This window comes from Eucyclogobius newberryi, unplaced genomic scaffold (assembly GCF_026437365.1).
Source record: "Eucyclogobius newberryi isolate DKJ021-1_F unplaced genomic scaffold, fEucNew1.0.hap1 SCAF_8, whole genome shotgun sequence".
In the NCBI taxonomy this organism is placed as follows: Eukaryota; Metazoa; Chordata; class Actinopteri; order Gobiiformes; family Gobiidae; genus Eucyclogobius; species Eucyclogobius newberryi.
The window spans coordinates 18,491,459-18,515,024 of NW_027316500.1; the positions used below are offsets into that span (position 1 = coordinate 18,491,459).

The 23,566-nt window shown below is 42.0% G+C and overlaps 1 protein-coding gene across 3 annotated transcripts in view; it reads right to left on the reverse strand.

The window, feature by feature from the left end:
• Nucleotides 1-501: 501 nt before the first annotated feature.
• akt3a (v-akt murine thymoma viral oncogene homolog 3a) overlaps nt 502-23,566 on the reverse strand; it is a 50,202-nt gene continuing 27,137 nt past the window's right edge. For all 3 annotated transcript variants that reach the window (XM_072436565.1, XM_072436567.1, XM_072436566.1), the window contains 11 exons: nt 19,486-19,597; nt 16,188-16,332; nt 14,115-14,246; nt 13,967-14,032; nt 12,907-12,975; nt 10,776-10,898; nt 9,776-9,904; nt 4,889-5,103; nt 4,732-4,819; nt 2,156-2,258; nt 502-1,631 (listed from right to left, as the gene is read on the reverse strand). In XM_072436565.1, the coding sequence (XP_072292666.1) occupies nt 1,546-1,631; nt 2,156-2,258; nt 4,732-4,819; nt 4,889-5,103; nt 9,776-9,904; nt 10,776-10,898; nt 12,907-12,975; nt 13,967-14,032; nt 14,115-14,246; nt 16,188-16,332; nt 19,486-19,597 (1,268 nt within the window). In that variant the 3' untranslated portion in view covers nt 502-1,545. The remainder of the gene's footprint in view (nt 1,632-2,155; nt 2,259-4,731; nt 4,820-4,888; nt 5,104-9,775; nt 9,905-10,775; nt 10,899-12,906; nt 12,976-13,966; nt 14,033-14,114; nt 14,247-16,187; nt 16,333-19,485; nt 19,598-23,566) is intronic.

The window sequence follows — 23,566 nt, forward strand, 5'->3', positions numbered from 1 at the left end:
CTTCAATCATTAACTGAAAACAATAGCACTTGCAATTCATTACATTCGTCACGCTGCGGTTTGAAACTTCAAAGCAACTCCCTTATCAACTTCCACCTGCCCATATAATACCAATCAACACAATCTGACATTAATAACACTAATATAAAGTAGTTTACATTGTCTCGAATGTGTCCTGTCGCCCTCTCATTGTCACATTTTGGTCACAAAACAAAAAAACAAACACAATGGAGCAGGAAGGTAATCCGCTTTCCCTCTTACATTCTTCAGCCATTTTTTTCTCTTGAGGTGCCTTTTTCACTCAGCCCTAAGAAATAACAAAGTTCTTTTTTTAAATAGAATAATACAACAATAGAAAAAGTTAAATATAAAACTGATATATATATATATATTATATTATATATAATATATATAAATATATAAATATATATATATATATATATATATATATATATATATATATAATATATATATAATATATATATAAATATATTAGTAGCAATAGCTGTGATCGATGTATCGATGTAAACCCATAAGTTGTTGATGCATACCTCAACAAATTCTCAAAAAACCCTTTGATATAAACCCTTCACTTAAAGTACTTCAGTTATAAGTGATCTCATAATAAAGATTCACTTCATTCTTGGAGCCATGATAACAATATGTCACAGTAAAGCTTTTCCAACATGGACACGAAGTACCGTTTGTGTCTTCTTTTTTGGGGAGGGGGAAGGTTTAGAGGGACTTTTGAACAGATTCTGGGAAAACAATCGAGCTAACTTTTTTCCTCTTATTTTCACCTCTGAGAAACTGCATTGCATTGTGGGTAATGACTTCGAGGGGCATCAGTTTTTAGACATGCTGTGAATTGAGGTGTGCTCCTTTTAGACTCACAAAGCTGAACAAATAGCAGTAGTAACATAGATTTGTACAATATTAACTGTTATGATCTGCAGCATTAAGCCTGTAGCACCAGGTTTCACTTGTCGCAGTGGGAGGACAAGTGATAGGAGTTGTAGTACCTGTAGAAGTAGTTGTAGTAGATGTAGTAGCAGCAACAATAAGAATGGATTGCACAGAGCAAAACCTGAGTCGAATCCTGCTTGTGTCTACAGTATGAGGTGGTGTGATCTTCACTGTTTCAGCTGCTTCCTCATTCTATCCTAATTCATTCTTTGCAAGGATTGAATTGATCTACTTGCAAAAAGCCTGAGATACAACCAGTTTATGGCAGTTGGAGTTGAATATACTCTGGTTCTATTGTAAAAAAGAAGAAACAACGTTAAACTTGAATAGTGTGTTCGATTAACTGCAGGAGCGGTTCAAATCACGGCAAGTTAGCACTGATGCTCTCTCTACTGCGACCGGGGACCAAAAGACGGGTTGGGGGAGAGTTTCTGACAGTGTTGAGTATGTCTTCACCAAAATGTGAAAAATACAGATGAGGGGTGAAAATGAGAGGAGGAAGTAATGAGAAAGATCAAATCCATCAGGTCAGGCAAGAGTCCCACAATGACCCACTGTGATGTCACTGCGTCGCCCGCTCTACTCCCGCCCACTGGCCGAGTAGGAGAACTGCGGGAAGTGCGGTCGTCTCTCGTTGTCCAGACAGTCCATACCGTCCTCGTCAACTGAAATCACATCACAGCAGTAATTGATCAAAATTCAATGAACAAAAATACATACACAATGCCAAGGGTTCGCTCCACGGCACTTTAATCTGCTGTTGATTTACACATAAATGATACAGTTAGCGACTGTCTTTTAAGTGTCGATTTCCCGCTAACTAGCTGATGTGCGACCTACAAAACAAGCAGAACCTCGCTGTTGGAAGCGCTGAAACACATTGGGTTCCCTTCATGCATAATTCAGTGGCAAACATTGATAAAACCCGTATCTGGATTTTTTCAGAAGCTTGTGAAAATCTGCACGAGGCCCGGGGGCCATTATTCTGACACTAGAATAAACACACAACAACACGTCTAAATGCAGTAGTTCGTCCCACTTTGTTTAATGAAGAAACAAGAGGCGTGTCAACGAGCAACTAATGATCAGAGTGTGTAGAAGTAATTGGGAGACTTGCTGAATCTGTGTGCCCTCTCTTTTGTGCTGAGGGATCGCTGAGCTGTAGAGGACAGTGCAGTTTGTGGCTCACATTTCTCTGGTGGAGTTATGGTGATGGTCTGTGCCGTGAACTCCTCGTCGAAGTATCTGGTGTCTGTCTCTGACGTCACCTGAGGCCTAAAGGGAGGAACCAGCTGCCAGAATATCAAGAAAAGAAGTTAAAAGAAATAAGTTCATCTGTAGCGCAATGTAGACAATGATCTCAAATAAAACATGTAATTACCGTATTTTCCGCACTTAAAAGCCTTTAATCTCTAAAAACAACAGTGCACCTTATATGTGGATTAATTCTGGTTGTGCTTACTGACTTTGAAGCGATTTTGTGTGGTACACGTTAGGGCTGGGTATTGCCAAGACCCTCGCGATTCGATATGTATCCCGATACAGGGGTTACAATACGATACGTATCGTATCCCGATACAGGGGTTACAATACGATACGTATCGTATCCCGATACAGGGGTTACAATACGATACGTATCGTATCCCGATACAGGGGTTACAATACGATACGTATCGTATCCCGATACAGGGGTTACAATACGATACGTATCCCGATACAGGGGTTACAATACGATACGTATCGTATCCCGATACAGGGGTTACAATACGATACGTATCCCGATACAGGGGTTACAATACGATACGTATCCCGATACAGGGGTTACAATACGATACGTATCCCGATACAAGGGTTACAATACGATACGTATCGTATCCCGATACAGGGGTTACAATACGTATCGTATCCCGATACAGGGGTTACAATACGATACGTATCCCGATACAGGGGTTACAATACGATACGTATCCCGATACAGGGGTTACAATACGATACGTATCGTATCCCGATACAGGGGTTACAATACGATACGTATCCCGATACAGGGGTTACAATACGATACGTATCCCGATACAGGGGTTACAATACGATACGTATCCCGATACAGGGGTTACAATACGATACGTATCCCGATACAAGGGTTACAATACGATACGTATCGTATCCCGATACAGGGGTTACAATACGATTCGATACGTATCCCGATACAGGAGTTACAATACGATACGTATCCCGATACAGGGGTTACATACAGGGGTTACAATACGATACGTATCCCGATACAGGGGTTACAATACAATACGTATCCCGATACATTTGTGAAAAAAGGGTCTTAAAAATGTACCAAATGGGTAATGTTTTTACTCTGGATAAGAAAATGTATGGAATTTCATGTTTATCCACAAAGCACTTATTTATAAATCCATTCTGCTCTAATAACTTCATACATCCAACCAACTGATCCAAAAAGAAATATAAGGAACACATTCTATTAAAGTATTGCATGTTTCTTGCCAAACAATTGGCCTGGTCTGAACATGCTGCAGCAGCATCTTCTGCACAGATCAGCTTCTGATCAGGTCCACAGCTCCATCTCACCTCGGCCGAGAGGAGCGCAGCACAAACAGAAGATCAAAAGTACTATTCCACCTCGTTTAAAGCCTAAGGGCCACAAAAATCTTTTTAAAAAAAAAAAACGTTTTAAATTAAAAAAATATCGACACTGTGACGCGGATCGATACGGAGTCTGTGACGATATATTGCCGTATGGATATTTTGAACACAACCCTAGTACACGTTTTGTTTCACTTAATGCGCCTTATAGTCCGGTGCACCTTATATATGAAAGACTATCAAAAATAGACCATTCATTGACGGTGTGTCTTATAGTGCGGAGAAAATGCTAAGGAGAAAAAAAAGTGAAAAAATAAAAAGTTACTTTCTGTTTTTGTTTTTTTTTCAAGTTCAAACTGTGACAAACTACAGATGTACAGAGAAAACGAGGTTGTGATGCAGTGATGACATCTGTGCAGTGATCAGAGGTGTGACATGACAGGCCTGGGGTTATAGGGGCTTCTGTTACATCTCTCCATAATGCCCTGCATACATTTCCTGTTCATGTGTGACAAAAGCACAGTCTGCGCTGAAGGTGGAGCATAACACCAACATCTACAGGAGCAATCTACAAGGGAGCTCATGATGGAGGCGAGTCTTCATTTAATTTAGGCCTTTTATTTTTCATAATATATTATTGGGGGCAAGAGATTCAGATTTTTTTTTTCATTTTCCGGACTGCGTCACCAACAAGGCGGAACAACTAATGTGTTAGTGTCTGTGTAGTCCCTCAGTTGCCCAGGTCATTTCTATAAAAAATAAAATATTATTCTATCAACTGGACAGAAGTTTTAAGAGTTAATACAATAAAATAGATTCAAGTTTTATGAGAAATACATACAAAATGCTTTACCAACATTGCTTTGCAAAATTGTCCATCCAGGATTGAACCAAAATTAAACTAGGACTAGACCAGTACCAACAAGAATTAAGCCAAGACTAAGACCGAGACTCTTTTTATATTTGGGTTGTGGGCTGAATAGAATTGCTTGGAGGGCCCGATTTGGCCCCTGGGCCTTATGTTGAATGGCCCCGTGTTAGGGGCTCGAATGATGCAAAATATGCAATACATTAGAATAATTCAATAGACCTAAATAACAGAAAATACATGATATGTTTATTCTAGGATCAAGTGTAAGTCCATACCTTTACCTTTTTATCATAGACGTCCTGCCAGTCGATTCCAGTGAAGAAACTGTGTCTCATTATTTCTTTAGCATCCTCAGGTCCTCCCCCGAGCCTGACCAACGACAAAGTTACTTGAGAGCAGAGCAGCGTACACAGACGACTCCTCTCGTGACTCACTGACCTCTTGTTGGGGTCTTTGATGAGCAGGCCGGACAGCAGAGACTTGGCGTCGGCAGAGAGCGTGCGTGGGAACTTGATGTCCTCCATGAGAATGAGCTCGAACAGTTTCTCGTGGTCCTGGTTGTAGAAGGGCAGGCGTCCACACATCATCTCGTACGTGACCACTCCCAGGCCCCACCAGTCCACTGCGCGGCCGTAGTCGTTATCCTCCAAAACCTGGAAAACACACACACCACACACACACAACACACACACACACACACACACTTTTACTACTGCCATTTTATGAGACCATTCCTTTTTACTGGGCATACGCCTTTATTCAGCACAAATTTTATTGGGTTAGAGCCTCAAGGTGTTTTGTTTAAGTCACAGATAAAGCTGTAAAGAAAATCTGCTGGGATTGAGCCAATGCAGGTATGGCTTTGTAAAGTAAGCACAGCGAGGGTAAGCGGGGCATTTTAAAAGTCCAAAGTAGAAATGATTATGTTTATATTTATAACCTTTTGGCATGGGCTAACATCATGGAGTGGCTGGTCTTCAGAGGAATACCTATTTCTCCCAAGTGGACAATGCCAACTTTGCCTGAGACAACTTTGGCAGGAGCAGACAGGAGAGCGTCCGCCTGGTGCAGGTCAGGGCTGTCCAGTGTGTGTGCTTGTGCCATCAGCTGGAGGAACAACTCGCTCTTCTATCAAAGCTTCAAGTCTGGCCTAAAATACATCTCCCCGCTTATGTCTGCCTTGTGTCATCCTAACTTTTCCGTCCTCTGATCGCTCGCTTCCTTCGTTGCCTTTCATCCACTCACTCTACCAGGAAGACCAAGGAACAAGGAGAGGAACATAATAAGCGTATTAACATGTTACACAGTAATGAGAGTGCACTGTACTCTGGTGTGTGTGAGTGACAAGCTGATCTGGAGAGGGGCCAGCGCAGCATATGCTGCACATCTCGCCAATAATAATAACATCCCTGTAAATAATGGAGCAGGCTGGGTGGACATGACCGCACGCTAACACACATTAATATAGACATGCAAACAGATTTTTGACCAAGCACTGGAGAAAGTACCAGAAATCAAGTGGTTTAAAAATATACTGCACACGCTGACTGAAGCAATACATGGCAATAAAAACTATGGGACAGCTGGCAGATGCACACACAAGTGAATAAATAGATTCAAATGAAGCGCTCAGAATGGGATGAATAAAACCTGTTCGGCCAAACTGCACACGGACTGTTAAGAAATATCAACTTAATGTGGCATTTGTGAATATTAAATGATCAATTTGACAGTGCCCTTAAACAAGGCAAGGACACGTTTAGGGTAGACCATCCAAGCCCCTTGGGTTAGTAAACTCTTCTTATTCTTTCAGTACAATACATTCAGATAAAAAATGACTTCCGGATGGCAGTCAAAACATCAAAAACATTGTCAAGCTGACTAACTTTGAGACCTGTTCTGAGATAAGTGGTTATAGAGTTTTGTAAGTTTAATGCTGATGACATTGTGGTACGTCCGCATCTTGCTGCTGGTCGGTTCTTCTCCTGAACACACACTTAACACTGAACCGCTAATGACGCAGAGACTGCTTCACTTTGACTGTCAACACGGGCTGCATTTTACCACATACTGCCTCTGTGTGTTGTGTGTGTGCGTTAAGCTGGTCACCCTGTTGGCAGCTGCAGACACAAGCTGGGGAACAAAGTGTGCCGCCAGCTCCAGATATTCTATTGACTGGTACGGCTGGAGGGATAACACTGGCTTAGGCTGCTGGGAGACTGTCAGACGCTCACACACAGCAGATGGAATATTTATCTGTCCTCATCAAATTCATAAAGTTTTCAGAGAGACAAACTAGGAGGCGTTTGGTGTTGGTTCAGTCCCTGCAGCAGGAGCGAGACCCAATGCTTTATGAAAATTATTAAAAATCCTCAATTATTTTCAGCAGGACTGTGTCAAAGGAATCTTGGGCAAAAGTGTGATGTTAATTTCTGCTGTTCAGTGTTAAATGCACATATACTGTACATGCATGAGCAGGCACTAGAGATTATGTTTTGTGAAGGTGTGTTTTGGTCCTGAGACTGGAATAGTAGTGGCAGCTCGGCTGCAGGCAGGGAGCAGATTAATCCACACAGAGCCAGGATGATGCCCCACTGCCCAGGGCCCAGCCAGGCACGTGAAGGGTGCAAAAGATGTGTTTTAAAAAGCACGCTCCAAGTTATGAATGAGAAAAGAGGAAATAGGATGAGGCAAAACTGAAGAGTCACTTAGGAAGAGAAGAATATTAGTTTGATCTGTTCAGTCCCAGGTGGAACAGACCGGTGGCAGCTGAGTGCTGCTCTCGGGACCGGGCCTTGGCAGCTTGGACACGACTACATGAGACAGGACAACGCACAGCCTGTGGCTGTCCCTGCTCCTCCACAGGAACTGTGCACTGGGCCCAACAAACTCCTACTGGGCAGAGTTGCTGTAACACAGGCTCAGCTACACTAATATTTGTCTTATATTAGATTAATTATTATTTAGGCCTTTAAAAAAAGGGACTAGTAAAGATACTGTATTTATTCAGTCAGTCACTATTTTTTGGGCAATGCTTTACTCTTGGTTGATGTTGTCCGTGAATGATCTCTGATGACAGGTTCTTTCACTCATGTACCCCTGAAATACTTGGTCTTACCCCTTCCTCCCTTAAATCCTGCTGCTCTGCATCTCTGTAACTTGGCTCAGAGGGAGCCGTGTTATTTTTACATGCGGGCGGGCGGGCGAGCAGAGCGTGCAGGCGGGCGACTGGCGGCGGCGCTGGTGTAGATTTCCAGGTTTTTTCCGAGCACCTTCCTCCAACCTCGCCCATCTGCCGCCATCTGCCTCGCTTTAGCCTGCACTTTCTACTGCATCACACACACATAAACGCACATCCTGTGAAAATAACCAACAGCCTCCAATCAGCTTTTGGCACGCAAAGGAAGGGAAAAAAGCACAAAATACTGCGCCAAATTGTCCTCCATACTTTTTCAAGTGGGATACACTCTATATGGCTGTCCCCTCATCTCCACATCGCCACCACCCACAGTCCCGCGCACCTCGCCAGTTGATCTAGCGGCCTTAGTAGGAAGCAGCGCCGAAAGCTGGCTGGTGGACAGCTGCAGCAAATCGACAAGAACGTGTTAGATGTATGAATATATGAATGCACATGTTATTTAACTAGTGGATGGCCAATATTTCAACCAGAGCGAATACATCAGAATAGACGTGCTTTGAGAATGAAAAGTGGTGTTAATAAACCCATAAAAGACACAAAATAAATGTTTCAAATCAACACCTGCCTAAATCTGGCCTTTTCCATATAAAACCTTCTGTCTGTAGGTGAGGGCATCAGAGTGAATCTGTGTAGAGCGGTGGGGCTTTGTGCGTCCCGCGGTTCACAGGGGCCATCCCAGCGAATCCTTGAGTGGGACAGACTCACTGCCTAATGGACGGACCGCCCGTGGATGCGCAGATGCTTTTATGTAGTACAAAGCCTCCGACAATCTGCACAGTTTACAGAACTCAGTTTACTCACATAACAGCCAATGCAATCTGTGTCATTTATCATTCACGTCGTTCCAAGGCTTTGTCATAAACCAAACTGGATTGGACTTCTCTATCAGGTTAGAGAAGGAGTGAAATACTTTTGTTTCTCTGTGATGTGTTTCGATGTTTTGTGGTTGTTCAGTTTACTACTTTTAATAGAGCGACTGCTGCAGGTCCACACTAAGGCCTAGAGTATTGGTCTAAGAGCTATGTAGATAAGAGCACATTTATTTGTCCCACAATGGGGACATTTCCAGTACAAGAACAGCAGGAAAATAACAAATATCCTATCAAGAACAAAGATAAATAACTAATTAAAAATAACCTGAAATCTAACTATTTCACTAGATTATCAAAATAGAGTTAAAATGAGTATAAAACTATTCACTTTATTACGCTCCATCCACTTTTACTTCTGACTGCTACTTTCCGGTTATGAAGGAATTCTAATAATTTCATCAGAGGATCAGATAAAGTCTAAAATATATACAGTAGACCAACAAGTCACTAATGTTGTTCTCTGGGTGGTTTGAAAAGGGCTTTTTAGTTTGAATATAACTTATCTGCTGCTGTATGTAAATGATGCAACCAAAAGAACAGAAAAAGGGCTGTAAACCCCCTGAAGAAGGTGGATATGGTTCAAACACTATTATCTACAATAAGTGGCTATGACTATGGTTATGTACAGTGCAGTGAATGGACATGAATAAGCGGGTAAAATGACTTAACATTATAATATTACACATTCATTACTACAACCGGTGGATGACACTTACAGAACTAGAAGGTTTTGAATGCGTTTATATGTCATGCACTCACATGACACTATTGGCATTGAATAAAGAAAGATGTCTGAGTAACAAACACTTTCAAACCTTCTCCACAAATGTTGACACACAGAACATTTCATTCCCAAATAACCAGGACATTATTTCGCCTTTAGGCAGCTAAAAGAAATCAGGATTTGAAGTGTTAATAATATTGCTGCAAAGAAAAGGTTTCTGAGTAACAATATTACAGTGGGAAACTGCAAAATGCAAAAAAAGATCATTAGATATTTTGTATGACATTTTTTGTAGTGTATTTTGTCATTGGCACAAGTTAAGAAATATAAATATCATATGCCATAGGCCAATTAAGAATTACAACTATTCCCAGAAACATTTTCTTCCACCTTTAGTACAACAATTAAAACCTAAACAGTTTAACTATAACTGTAACAAATGGCGTAATGTTTTAGAGAAAGACAAACGGCAGCGCGAGTGTGAGGCAGAACAATGGGAACGAGAGAAGGGAGCGTGGAAGAGGTGTTACCTCAGGGGCGAGATACTCTGGCGTCCCACAGAAGGTTTTCATGGTAGCAGCGTCTGTGATACCCTCTTTGCACAGGCCAAAATCAGTGATCTTGATGTGGCCATCTTTGTCGAGCATCAGGTTTTCTAACTGCAAAACAAAGCAAACAGAAAATTAGTCCCACTGATAAAAATTAGGGACTATGATTATGTACTTGGGAGAGAAGAAAAGACTGTTATTACCATGCTGAAACACGAGTGGCACTAGACACATTGTGCAAATAAACTTCAAGTCACAAAACACTCAGCCTTTCATTTTAATGGTTGGAGTGTGTCTCACTGTGGGCTGTTTTCTTTTTGTTCTCTTGGCTGCTGAAGAAATCTGGGGCCGAGGCCAAAGCCTCCAGGCAGACACTGTACACACCTCTGTACCCCTCTTCATCCCAAATCACAAATAAATCTAGATTTGTTCCATTCCCCATCTTCAGATTAAAAAAGAAAATATATTTAATTGCACTTACTTGAATAAGCCACTAAACTTTTAGCAAAAAAGTTATAGATAGAGGTGGGAGATATATCTAAAATGTATAATATTGCAATTACCGTATTGTTTTTGGGATATGCTGAGTATAAGGTCTATAAAAATATTTTAAAAGGCTGCAAAAAGAGCTGATTGACGATAAAACTAAAAGAACCTTGCACTTTAATCTTACAAACAAGCATATAAAAATGATTTCTTGCTTTCTATTCACTGTTTTTTGCAATACTTGAAGACCAAGACATTTCCAAGCAAGTTTAGCACAATTTTGATTGACGGCCATGATATCGTCTAAATATCATGATAAACCAACCTTTTATCAAATGTCTTTAATTTAAATAATTTTGGCTTATCTGTTTAATTTGACAGAACAGTGAAGAGTGTGAAACAGGGATGAGGAGTGAGGGAAGACATTGATGCTTAAGTTGGCACAGAACTGAGCATGTGCAGCACACGGCCCTGAACCGTTGACCCTTTAGTTTACCTTGAGGTCTCGGTACACGATCTTGGCTGAATGCAGGTAGTCCAGCGCAGACACAATCTCAGCTCCATAGAAGCGCGTTCGTTCCTCAGAAAACACTCGCTCTCTGGACAAATGGAAAAACAGCTGCGGAGAGAGAAGAGAGGAAGACGAGGGTGACAGAACGAACGGCAGAGGAAGAGGGGGGGGGGACAGCGGGGACAGCACAGCAATAATTACTGATTTATTGGAGGAAATTAGCACAACACAAACTGGCTGCCCGCACCATATTGAGATGATAGATAGCGGAGGGGAGGCTTTGGGGAGGGGGGGTCTCGGAGGAGGGAGGGTGGAGGCGCTCGGCAGCTGGCGCCTCATCCAGCACATATACCTCTTCTGCTACACTCTGGGTGCCTTTGGCACAGTCCTGGACTGGAGTTTGGTGACAGGGCCAAATCAAGGGTTTAATCACAACACTAGTCAAGTTAAAGATAGGCCTAATCGCTGCCAACAGATCCCTCCTCCCTAGAAAAGACACTTTTCTGGCAAGTTCAAAGTCACAACTAACATTATGGTGATAAAGTTTGGGTAAATCAATATTCAAAGGAGATGCACAAGATCTTAAAGCAACAGTATGTATGTTTCTGGAGGTGCACGATTCCATGGAAATGTGAAGTTAAACTTATATTTCTGAGATTTTTATGCCATACTTTGTCATATTAAACTAATGGAACAACATTTCTATGGATACAAGCAGGAGGAAGCTCCTCCTCCAAGCCCGCTCTCATTAAGGACGCATGTTTATCCAAGTTTTTTAAATGTAATAAAATTCCAACACACTTTTATTGCAGTCTATTTTTTGGCAATAAAGTCACATACTGGGAGTTTAAGTCCTTAATTAGGGTTAGTTTTTAATTGTACTTTAAATTCCAGAGCTGAATTAAAGAATTCTACATTTGAAGTTTCCGGTTTCCATTCTCTGTCCCAAGCCGGCCTCTCTCTGTCATCCAGCTGCACGCCGCCATGACACCAGTCTGCTGTGCCATATGAGTCAAGTTGTACAAATTACCCGCGAGACCTGGGGACACACACCTCTCCATTATTGTAGAGGAGGTTTGCATATGGCCGCTGGAGTGATGCATGCGGACCACCTCGCTCAGATGGAGAGAGGCAACACGACAGGTGGGCCTTCATCAGTGCACTGGCAGCTGTGACTGTGGCAGTTCCGTAATGGGGTGTGCGACTGTGCGCGTTTGTGTGTGGTCACAATTTGTCCATTGAGGTAAAAAAAAAGTGTGTTAGCGATGTCTGCTGTTTTGGGATGTGTGCGTTTCTGCTCGAGCCAGCGCTGGCTGAACTGTCTCAGAGTAACAGGGAGGGAGCAGGTGACAGTGACTCCCAGGGAATAAACCAAGATTGCGAAAATGTCCCGATTAAAAATCTGAGAAATGGAAAAGCGGGAGATTCCAAACTAATTTTGTTTCCGAATGTCATCCTGGCCGTATCTGTCCCATAGGTGTGTTCATAAATAGATTCAAGCGGAAAGCGACGAGGAGGCAGGAAGAAGGGTGAATTAACTGTGTTCAGAAGCAATCAAACAGGCAAACTTTAGTGTTTGTGCTCTCTTAATATTCCTGCTCTGGCGCAAAAAGACTTTCTGAACACTTTTAACATATCATTTTTAAAGTACGTCTTAAAATGTATTAAGATTCGTACACATGGTAATCAGTGCAGATCAAAGAAGTGTGTATTTTGCCTTTTAAACAGATTTTATTAAAAGGAAATAACACAAATTAGGTATATTTGTAAATTGGTAGTATTTTTCTCTCTCAGTTATAACAGGAAATAGGAAATATAAAGTTGTACACTAAATAGTACAATTGTTTCTCTTTGAGGTAATCGGACGAGTCAGGCTGAAAAGTACACTGGTTGTTTTACACTTGAAAGCAGTGCAAATATATAGAAGAATGAGTCAAAGCCATAGAAAAACAACTTCTTTCCATTTCTCTCTTTCTTGAAAGTCGTGTGGCGTGTGTGGTATTTGTCAGTTACTGAGGTAAAGTTGTGGTCTAACTGGTGAAGCCATTGATGGGAAATGTCACTCACACACAGTAATACGCTGCCTCCATAAAGTGTGTTTTGATGTGTCTCTTACCTCTCCCCCATTTACATACTCCATGACAAAACAGAGGCGGTCTTTTGTCTGGAACGAGTACTTCAGAGACTGCAACGACAATCATGTGCACAATGACACACTTTGTACATGTGATCCGACATCACAACAAATCAAAACCCTCACGTGCGTGCATATAGTTTAACATGAATCCAAAACAGACAATGTGGCACAAGTTCAAATGTTTTTGATGTCGGTTTTCTAGAAAAACAACTGAATATAATACATTGTTGTCTTTCAATTTGACCAAGTTGGTAATTTAGGAGTGAATGAGTGAACAATTTCTCACTCAGCAAGCCGCCTTTTCTGGGGTCTAACTAACGCGGCGGGAGCGGGAAAACATGACCATTCATAGCTCCGCGGTGTAAGCGTGTATTGCTTGCTAAGATTGGCTAAACAAAAGAGCAGTTGTTCAGGGGTCTCTTTGTGGCTGCAGGTGTGACTCGGGTACAAACTCAGATGTGAACTGTGATTATTCTCAAGACAACAAGTGTGTAGCAGTACGACTGTCACAGAAGTCAGAGAGAAGCAGCGTGTGTTCGGGGGAAACTGTAAACCAACAGATGTCGTCCGTGATGTAAAACAACTGTGTGCGATGCTTAATTATCCCTGGGAGACACAGTATAAATAAGTAAATGATAATAATAAGACAGAAGTCTGGGAGAGGAGCTGCGTCGTGTGATGTCAGCTTCTACAGACGTGTAATAAAACAGCGCTTTTCAATTTACCCGAGTACACTTTACAGTTGAGGACAAACTATAAGTGGACGAGATATAAAATAAGCTGGTACACTCTTCAGACATTTGGAATTAGCTGATACATTTGTAAATTTGTTTCCATATTATCATCAGACACTTTTATTTGACAAATGCGACTATGATAATTGTGTCTTTTCAGGAATATTGTTGATGCTAGTTTGAACACACCTGAAAAGATTCACCTTTGACTTACGTGTGCAAACAGAATTCAGAAGTTGTTGCTTTTTAATCATGAGTGAGACATTAAATAAGTACAAATCACTGTGTTGTGTTGTAGTACTCACTGTTAGAAAAGGATGTCTGGTGTTCTTCAATACTCGACTTTCTGTGAGTGTGTGTGCCACTTCATCCTGATTGATCAAGATCAAAATACAAATAAAACAATCAGATTGTGGGCTGTGGATGAAAATGTCTAATATCAAACAGGCAAACCTTGGCGATGATGACTTCTTTCTTTAGGATTTTCATTGCGTAGTATTTCCCACTGGCCTTCTCTCGGACCAGGATGACTTTGCCAAAGGTTCCTTTACCGAGCAGCTTCAAGTAGTCAAAGTCACTCATTGTCTGCAAAACACAAAGCAACTAAAGAGATGTCACATTATCAAATTTTAAGATTATTTCGAGAAGAAACATCACAATATTTAGATTGATAAGATAAGATAAGCCTTTATTTGCCTTATTTGTCCCACAATGGGGAAATTCCAGTGTTGCAACACAAATTAGTTTTTCACAATTATTGGCACAATGACCAAACAACAGTAAAAGCTTTGATTTCAATCACTGTTTAATTAAAGTGTTTTGAAATCCAACTTTCCGAATGAAAAAGTAATTATACGGGCACACATACACAGCCTGATATTTATAGTAGAAAAAGCTTCAGTTGTAGTCATCTGGACTCAGTTAGAAAAAAATAGACGTTTCGACTCTCATCCAAGAGTCGTTGTCAATAAAAGAATTTAGATCGAGAACTCCGATATTTATACTGTTCTGTGGTAAGACCCGCCCATTGGGAGGAGCCTTCCTAAAGTAGAAGGAGTTGTTTGTTTCAACAGAAACTCCCCCCTTGTATCTACCGAGCCTATTCAGAATTTTAATGGTCTATTAGAATCCTCTTTGTCTTTGTGAGACCCTGGCTCAACCACCCTGAGTACCTGATTAGCATCTAAATGTCCTGGTCCTGGTCCTCTACCTTTCCAGGGGTTCAGTATTCCATTATAGATACCAGGAAGATTGAATCTTAGCCCTCCATTTCTGTTTAAAGAAGGTCTTTCTTTTTTAACAAAAATAGCTTCCTTAACTCCTCTTTCAAACCATCTTTTCTCCCTGCTTAAAACCTTCACCTCACCGTCTTCAAACGAGTGATTAGAGACTTCAAGATGGAGATGCACGGCACTCTGAGGTCCTGAACTTGTATTTCTTCTGTTCTGATAGAGCCTCTTGTGTAGAGGCTGTTTTGTCTCACCTATGTACCGTTCTTTACAGCTTTCTTCACTGCATTGGATCGAATAAACTACATTGCTCTGTTTTTGAGTCGGCAACTTGTCCTTAGGGTGAACCAGTTTTTGTCTTAAAGTGTTTCCTGGTTTAAAATAAACAGGGACTTCGTGTTGTCTAAAAATTCTCTGCAGTTTTTCCGACAGGCCAGAGACATAAGGGATAGAAACACCCTTCCTTCTCTGTTCAGTTTCCCTTTTGTCCTGCTTCTTGGTTCTCTTCACTCTGTTGAGAGCCCAAGCGGTATCTATAATGGAATACTGAACCCCTGGAAAGGTAGAGGACCAGGACCAGGACATTTAGATGCTAATCAGGTACTCAGGGTGGTTGAGCCAGGGTCTCACAAAGACAAAGAGGATTCTAATAGGCCATTAAGATTCTGAATAGGCTAGCTCGGTAGATACAAGGGGGGAGTTTCTGTTGAAACAAACAACTCTTTCTACTTCAGGAAGGCTCCGCCCAATGGGCGGGTCTTACCACAGAACAGTATAAATATCGGAGTTCCCGACCTAAATTCTGTTATTGCCAATGACTCTTGGATGAGAGTCGAAACGTCTATTTTTTTCTAACTGAGTTCAGATGACTACAACTGAAGCTTTTTCTACTATGGAACACGCCTGGACGAATGAGGGATTACACCGACATATAGCCTGATATTTAGTTTTTACTTTATACATGCTGTATAAATCACTGCTTATGATTCTCACAATTATACAATTTTATTGTGACTTGGATAATCATGACTATTGATCAACCAAATAATCTTTACATCCCTGGGAAAAGGTCATTCACAATCACACAAAACACTATCTTATAATGAATAATAAGTAATGTCACATTCATGATTCACATATCTTGGAACTCTCAATTTAAACAACAGGAAGTAGCGCCTGAGAATAGGGTTATATATATATAAATAATTGTATATGTTTTAATGTTACATACTTTTGGTTTCATCACTGACAAATACACTTATATTGCTCTATAATCTATTGTTTAAGTGTCAGTTACCTTGCGTTTGTGGTGTGTGGTAGAGATGTCCATCTCCTCCTCCACCATATTGTCGATGTTGGATGTTGGGCTGCACTGGATCCTTTCTTCTTCTTGTCTCTGCAGCTTGTCGGCCACCATCTGGATGGCCTCCGTCCACTCATCCCTGGATCACAGAACACAGAACATAAAGCTTAAATTAGTCAGCAAGTTTTGGTTTGATAATACCCCCCCCAAAAAAAATTATCTTTCCTACATTTCTAAAATATGTATTCACACTTTTCTGTGGATAAAAATCCATCCATCCATCCATCCATCTTCTGCCGCTTTATCCGGGGCCGGGTCGCGGGGGCAGCAGTCTGAGCAGGGACTCCCAGACTTCCTTCTCCCCAGACACTTCCTCTAACTCCTCCGGGGGGATCCCGAGGCGTTCCCAGGCCAGCCGAGAGACATAGTCTCTCCAGCGTGTCCTGGGTCTTCCCCGGGACCTCTTCCCGGTGGGACATGCCTGAAACACCTCCCGAGGGAGGCGCCCAGGAGGCATCCGGAACAGATGCCCGAGCCACCTCAGCTGGCTCCTCTCGATGTGGAGGAGCAGCAGCTCTACTCCGAGCTCCTCACCTTATCTCTAAGGGAGCGCCCAGCCACACGGCGGAGGAAACTCATTTCGACCGCTTGTATCCGCGATCTTGTTCTTTCGGTCACTACCCAAAGCTCATGACCATAGGTGAGGGTAGGAACGTAGACCGACCGGTAAATCTAGAGCTTTGCTTTTCGACTCAGCTCCCTCTTCACCACAACAGTCCGATGCAGCGACTGCATCACTGCAGCCGCTGCACCGATCCGCCTGTCGATCTCACGCTCCATCCTTCCCTCACTCGTGAACAAGACCCCGAGATACTTGAACTCCTCCACTTGGGGCAAGAACTCTCCATCCACCTGGAGAGGGCAAGCCACCTTTTTCCGGTCGAGAACCATGGCCTCGGATTTGGAGGTGCTGATTCTCATCCCAGCCGCTTCACACTCGGCTGCAAACCGTCCCAGTGCAGCTGCAGGTCCGGGTTTGATGGAGCCATCAGGACAACATCGTCTGCAAACAGCAGAGATGAGATCCTGTGGTCCCCAAACCGGACACCCTCCGACCCCTGACTGCGCCTAGAAATGTTGTCCATAAAAACAATGAACAGAACCGGTGACAAAGGGCAGCCCTGTGGATAAAAATACTTGACATTAATACGTGTGTGTATATGTATCATGTTTGATAACTGTAACACAACTGTACACACCAACACCACACACCTGCCCAGTCCCATATCATAGCTGCACTTAACCTCAATCTAAAGTCCCTTAAATGTTTTTCAATGAACATAACCACCTATTTGTTCAGCAGTGAGGAAACATGGTCAACAAGAGACTCAACCAAATGAGCAATGATCATGGAGCAGAACTAATGCCACCCAGTCTGTGTGGGCCCATTCTGTGTATGTAGAAACACACCCAGCAGCGAAGGGAACAATGCGCTGCTGTTTGCTAACACTGTTCCTCCTCATTGACTTTCCATTAGAGCTGTTGTTCAACATCTGCTGAGCCAAAGAGTACATTGTGTGTGTGAACGCATTGTGTTCCTCTTCTCCAGCAGAAGGCCAGCCATGCATCAGTTTGTGTGGGTCTGCCCCTGTGTGATAATGATGGATATTAGGCTTTCTTTTCTCTGCTCTGACAAAGAAAACACACTTGAAGATTTTAACTTGTAAACCCACTTGTGCACATTGGGTTATTGTGCATTGTGAAAAATGAATTGCAAAAGTAATAAAAGAATCTCACATGAATGTTTGCAGAGTTCTATCTAAACGACAGATTTACACTGGAAATGTTATAGTTTGCTGAGGGCATTCTATTCCATAAAGTGCAGAAATATATCTAAATAACTTCACAGTCTTTGTGATTTGATAATCGTTTTTACTAGATTCCAATTGTTTGTGCATCCTACGTCAGTCTAAAATAAACTGAGTTTCCAAACTTCAATTACAGTCTGCTTATAAATAAAATTTTCAATTTTAATTTCAAACGTACTTTGTGACAGTTGATCCTCTAGAAGCTTGAAAATGTCTAAAGGTTTCGTGCCTCATCTCCCCACAAACAAAGTTAAGCGTGCACCACATGCCAGGGTTAGACTCTCGCTGTAAACTTAGTGGATCGAGGTGAAGCCAAGATGATATTCAAATATTGTCAAATCCCAAGTGCTCCTCAAAAGCAAGTTGGGATTTACGCGCACACACTTTCAAATGCTTCAGCCGTGTGAAGCTGCGATGGATGGTAATAATGAAACCTGTTTGACTCCCAAATGTGTCTTAAGTTTTGTTTTGCCCATATGTTTCCTTGAGGGATCTGGAGAAAACATCCATCTGAAACTAAACAGCGCTGTCTCTCTGTATGTTTTTAAAGATCTGAGTGGCTTTTTTACTTCTGAACATACCCTACACGCTCCAAACAAGGGCAAACTTGCTAATGTGCGACAATGGAGTAATGGGTTTGAGGCGGCCATAATGTGTGCGCCTACATGAAACGCAATGGGAAACTCTCTCAAGGTCAGGCGACAAGGCTTCCTCTCATGGTTAGAGTGTTTTTTGTATAATGAGTTTTTTTGCTAATGAGAGATAATGGGCCTGCCTACAGTCGGGCACAGTGCCAACACGTGCCACCCCTCTCCGCTAACGGCTGGGCCTGTGAGAGCTGGAACTCTGCCAGTTTGGTACAGTACGGCAAATACAGTAAAGCGCTAAACTTCAACAGCAAAAAACTCTTCAAGTAAAACAACTGGGGCTTTTTATTTTAAATAGCTGACCGGCAGAAATGGACAGTCATTAAATTGGACACATGCTCGCTGCTGCTTTTTATTTGATTATGTAGCGGCATTTTAAAGCGACACATAAGAAAGGCAAAGTTGGACAGACAGCTGCAGTATACAGAGACAAACTCAAAGGATGCACAGGAGCATCTGTGGTCTACTGGGCAAAGCTGTTCATTTTCAGGAGATGAACACCTCAGCTCCTCAGAAAGGAGCCAAGCAGCTGGAGAATTTATGCCGACGCAACTTGAAAGGTCTCCACTCACTCTGTCTCACCCGCTTTTATTACTGCACACACAAACGCAGGCAGAGAAAGACAAAAACTTTCACATGCAATACTGCGCCTCGATAATTACTGAATAGATAATAAAGGGAAAAGGGTGGATATGTCAAGGACGATTTATAAAACGTTCTCAGGGCGTATTCTTTGCATTTCTTTGTATTAAAATATGTTCAGAAAATAGAACATACCTTTCATCAGGAGTGTCCACATGGAAGGTCCTCTCGATGACGGTGGTCCACTGGAGACAGCGTATGATGAAGGTGTTTGGCTTGGGCCGTTCTGTCTTCATCAACTGGCATTCTGCAGAAAGAACACAAACAGAAAGAAGGGTTAAGGGTTATGGTTTTACAATTTTTATACAAAGCTGGACAGAAATATGCTTATTTTTATGCACAAACTTTTACTATGTTTTAAAAATGTGTAAACCGGCCTTTATTTGACATCAGAAATGGACAAGAAGCTGTTTTAAATCCCCAGATTAAAGTTGGTAGTATTAATAAGACATTTCCCCTGTATAAGAATACTCAATGTATTGGTAGCAAGGCTGTGTTTCCCCTTGTACCTCACAATACAATATGTTCCTGACACAGGGTTCACGACGCATATCATGCATACTCGAGCGATCTCATTATTCTTTTCTTTTTTTCTTTACGATTTTTTTATTTTTCAATTTCATAAGGAACATTGAACAAAACATATGTACGAACAAACAAGACCAGAGAGAGAATGACAGACATAAATCAAAACACATCCCACAAATCAATAAAATTACTACAAACACAACTGAACCCAAACAGTCTGCCAAATGTGTCCAAATGTCCCCAAATTATGAATGTCCATTATAATGTCAGTCCTTAATCGTCGGTGTGTTTTGTTGTGTCATTTAGTGAGGGCCTTTTTTGAGGCCGCTAGGCGGATGCTCCAGAGATAGCTGCTGATTGAGTCCATGGCAGGAGTCCTGAGGCTCAAATACAGAGTTCTGAAATCCATTGGGACGGTGATGTCATAAATTGTCCGTAAGGCTTTGTTGATCTCAGTCCAAAACTTGTGAGCAACAGGACAATCCCAAAACACGTGATTTGCCTCCTGGCTGCCACAGCCTTTCCAACAGTCTGCATTTCCCTGTGAGTAATGGGCACATTGTCATGGGGCTATACTCAACTTCATCCATACATGCTCCAGTTACTCCCGCTGCTTTCAGCTCAGCGGCTACTGCAGCAGATACGGCTGGGCCCATGACAGCTAACAACTCGGCTCTATGAATCACCCTGCATCTTGAGCAATGACTGATGATTAGTTATATTCTCTCCCCCTTCCAATGCAAAGAAGTCGTGAGAATCTTTATCTGGGCAGACGGGACCCCATTTCTCTGGCGGGGACGGTTAGCCATGTTAGCCTCGTTAGCTTCGTTAGCTTGTGATGTGGGCTGTTGGACCCAATGGGTCCGTGGACTGTCAGCTTTGTTTGTTTTAATCCCGTTGTGTTACCAGACTTCCTTGTTTACGCATCCCTTGTTCTTCTTCTTTGGGATTAGGTGGGTCAAACGATTATTTTAAAGCCAAGTTTTCCAGCAGAAGTGTGGATGCGTCAGCTCAAAGTGACATAACCAGATGCCGAGAGATGTCATTTTTCATACATTTTCAGCTGTTTGTTCTTGTTAGGGGTCGCAGGTGTCTGAAGCCTATCCCAGTGACTTTGGGCCTTAGGCAGGGTTCACTCTAGACCGGGGCCAGATATCCCTTAAAACTGGTGTTAAAAGTGACCAAAATTATGTTTTGATTATGAAGAACATTCATTGGAATGTCATGTTCACAATGGCCTTAATATGATAAGAGTACAATTGTTCTATGAATAAGTCACCTTTTAAGCCCAGCAGGTACTGCCTAAATGCTGTAGTCAGCTGGTTAATAAGTGCATAACTCATAAACAGTCAATTTATGTATCAAAGTACACATCTCAGTTTCTGTATGCCATATCAATATTTTGAGTACAGCCCTCCAACATGTTCAAATTCAGACAAAAGTGCCTCTTTAATTACACGGAGGTGCTCCGGTCTGAGTAGGGATGCTGTGGTTGTAGCTCGTGTACATGTGCAAAATCTGGCGTGTGAAGTTGTTTTGTGACAAAGGCCAATATAGTGAGCCATTATCATACAAATGCATAATACAGTACACAAAGTGGGAAACTTAGGTACACAAAGCCAGATGGGGCTGCGCACTCGTTGTGAGAAAGAATGCATCTTCATTGTCCCTCAGCAGTCTCCCTGGTTATTGGGGACAAGAGCTGACATAAAAGAACATTACGATTCATCTTAGTCTTCCCCTCTTACTCCACTGCGCTCCATGGTGATTATTCATTTACATAGGCTCTTCTCCTTTATGTATACCTCACCTCTCTCGCCCTGCACATGTCTCATCTAGCCTTTGTCCTCTATCCTGTGTCCAATTACTCTCTGTTTAAGTGTGGCACAGCGCAGCACGTCACGCCTCCTCCTAAATATAGACAGGAAGGTTAATGACAACAGGTCGAACACACATCTGACTTTCAATGTAAATTCAAGCTGCGCTCCTAGACAAAACCTGAGCGGCGGTGAACGGTGCCTGCTGTGCTGTCGGTAAACAAGGTCACGCTACGGCACATGCCAAAAAAGACACTGGGCGCACACATGCTGAAGTTTTTAAATGTGAACTGGAAATTGGGTTGTTGTTGTTGTTGTTGTTTCCACAGCAGGGCATTGTGAAATGTGTGTAGCCGTTTAGTGGGTGGACCCGTGCATGGGTTTGTGTATGTGTGTGCGGCAGGCTTGTATGGATGAGTCCCTCTGCTGGGAACAGGCCTGTACCCTCTCTGTTCCATCTGACCACTTCTGTTGTTCCTGCAGATAAACAACAAAACGCAAGCAAATCGCACACTAACTACACACACCACCTGGCCTCGCAGCTTTGGGCAGCAGATGTGGTAGTGCCTGCGCAGTGCCAAGCATCCGGAGCCCGATGTATGGCCTGGCCTGTCCCCCTGTCCCCGAGTCCTTTTCCTGCGACGCGGTCTCCTCCTCTCTGTCTGTTCAGAGCTGAGCGTCTGAGCATCGCCCAGAGCCGCTCGACCGCATCTTCTCAACTTCGGAACAATTTCTCATCCTTTACTGCCCAGAGTGATCCTCCCCGTCGGCCTCCCTTCTATCCATCCTCCGCAACTTAGGCTAAAACGGCTAAATTCTTTATCATTTTCTTTGAGGCATCTGCAAATGTTTTAGCATTCATCATCATTAGTTCTCTCAATATTTTCCTCATAATTAACATCATTGAGGGAAGAGTGTAAACTTAACCTTTTTTTGCCTTAAATTCATAGAAAAAACATGAGAATGAAACAGTATAAAATGTAATGGTCTAATTTTGGAATCGCACCTATGCTTCAATAGTAAGCCCTCTGCAAGGCATCTACTTTCTCACTACTGCTCGACTCTTTTTTTAATAAATGTGCAAAAAGCAGCTACAATGTACAGACTGAGGAGATACGGCCCTGTTTTATGTGATATGACATATTGATTACGTAATCTACATTTTATTTTACTTTGTCCTATTAAAAAGGGGTTTCAATATTAATTTCCTGAACATAAACGGCACAGACATTGAAATCAAAAGAAAAGTATATGATTGATGATTAGAGATGACTGACACTCGATCTTGAAGATTAATTAAAGTCTAATGAAAACGTTAATGTAAAAACGCTTTGAGATGTTTTGAAAAGTGAAATGGCGTTTACATTTTATGTCCCTGGCAATTAAAAATCAACATATGTTTTGTAATTAGACGTGTGCAAATTCACTTTTACTAAAAGTTTGTTGTCATTATTGTTAATTCCTTCTGAGATTGACCAACTTCCTGAAGTAATACGTCTTTTGAGTCTATTTGATTTTGGTCTATTTGGTTTTTTGGCCCTCTGCCTCAACAATAACTGGTGCGATAATGAGCAGGAAAAGCATAAAAATTTATTGGGTTAGCTAATTAGCCGGTTAATTGTCACATGCCAACCGTGTGTAGATCGTTTTACAGGTGACATATACCACACTGACAAGGCCTCTGTTAAATTGTTGCCATCATAACTTCACTCTGTTACACTGAGCAACATCTGCAGTGCAATGTTAATAAGACTGCATATGGGATCCGCATTAAATCCACGTGAGAGTAATTACTTTGGTGAAATCAATGCTAATATGATAAATATGATGCTAAGTATAATCTGAAATATTGGCTACCATCTGCCTGAGGG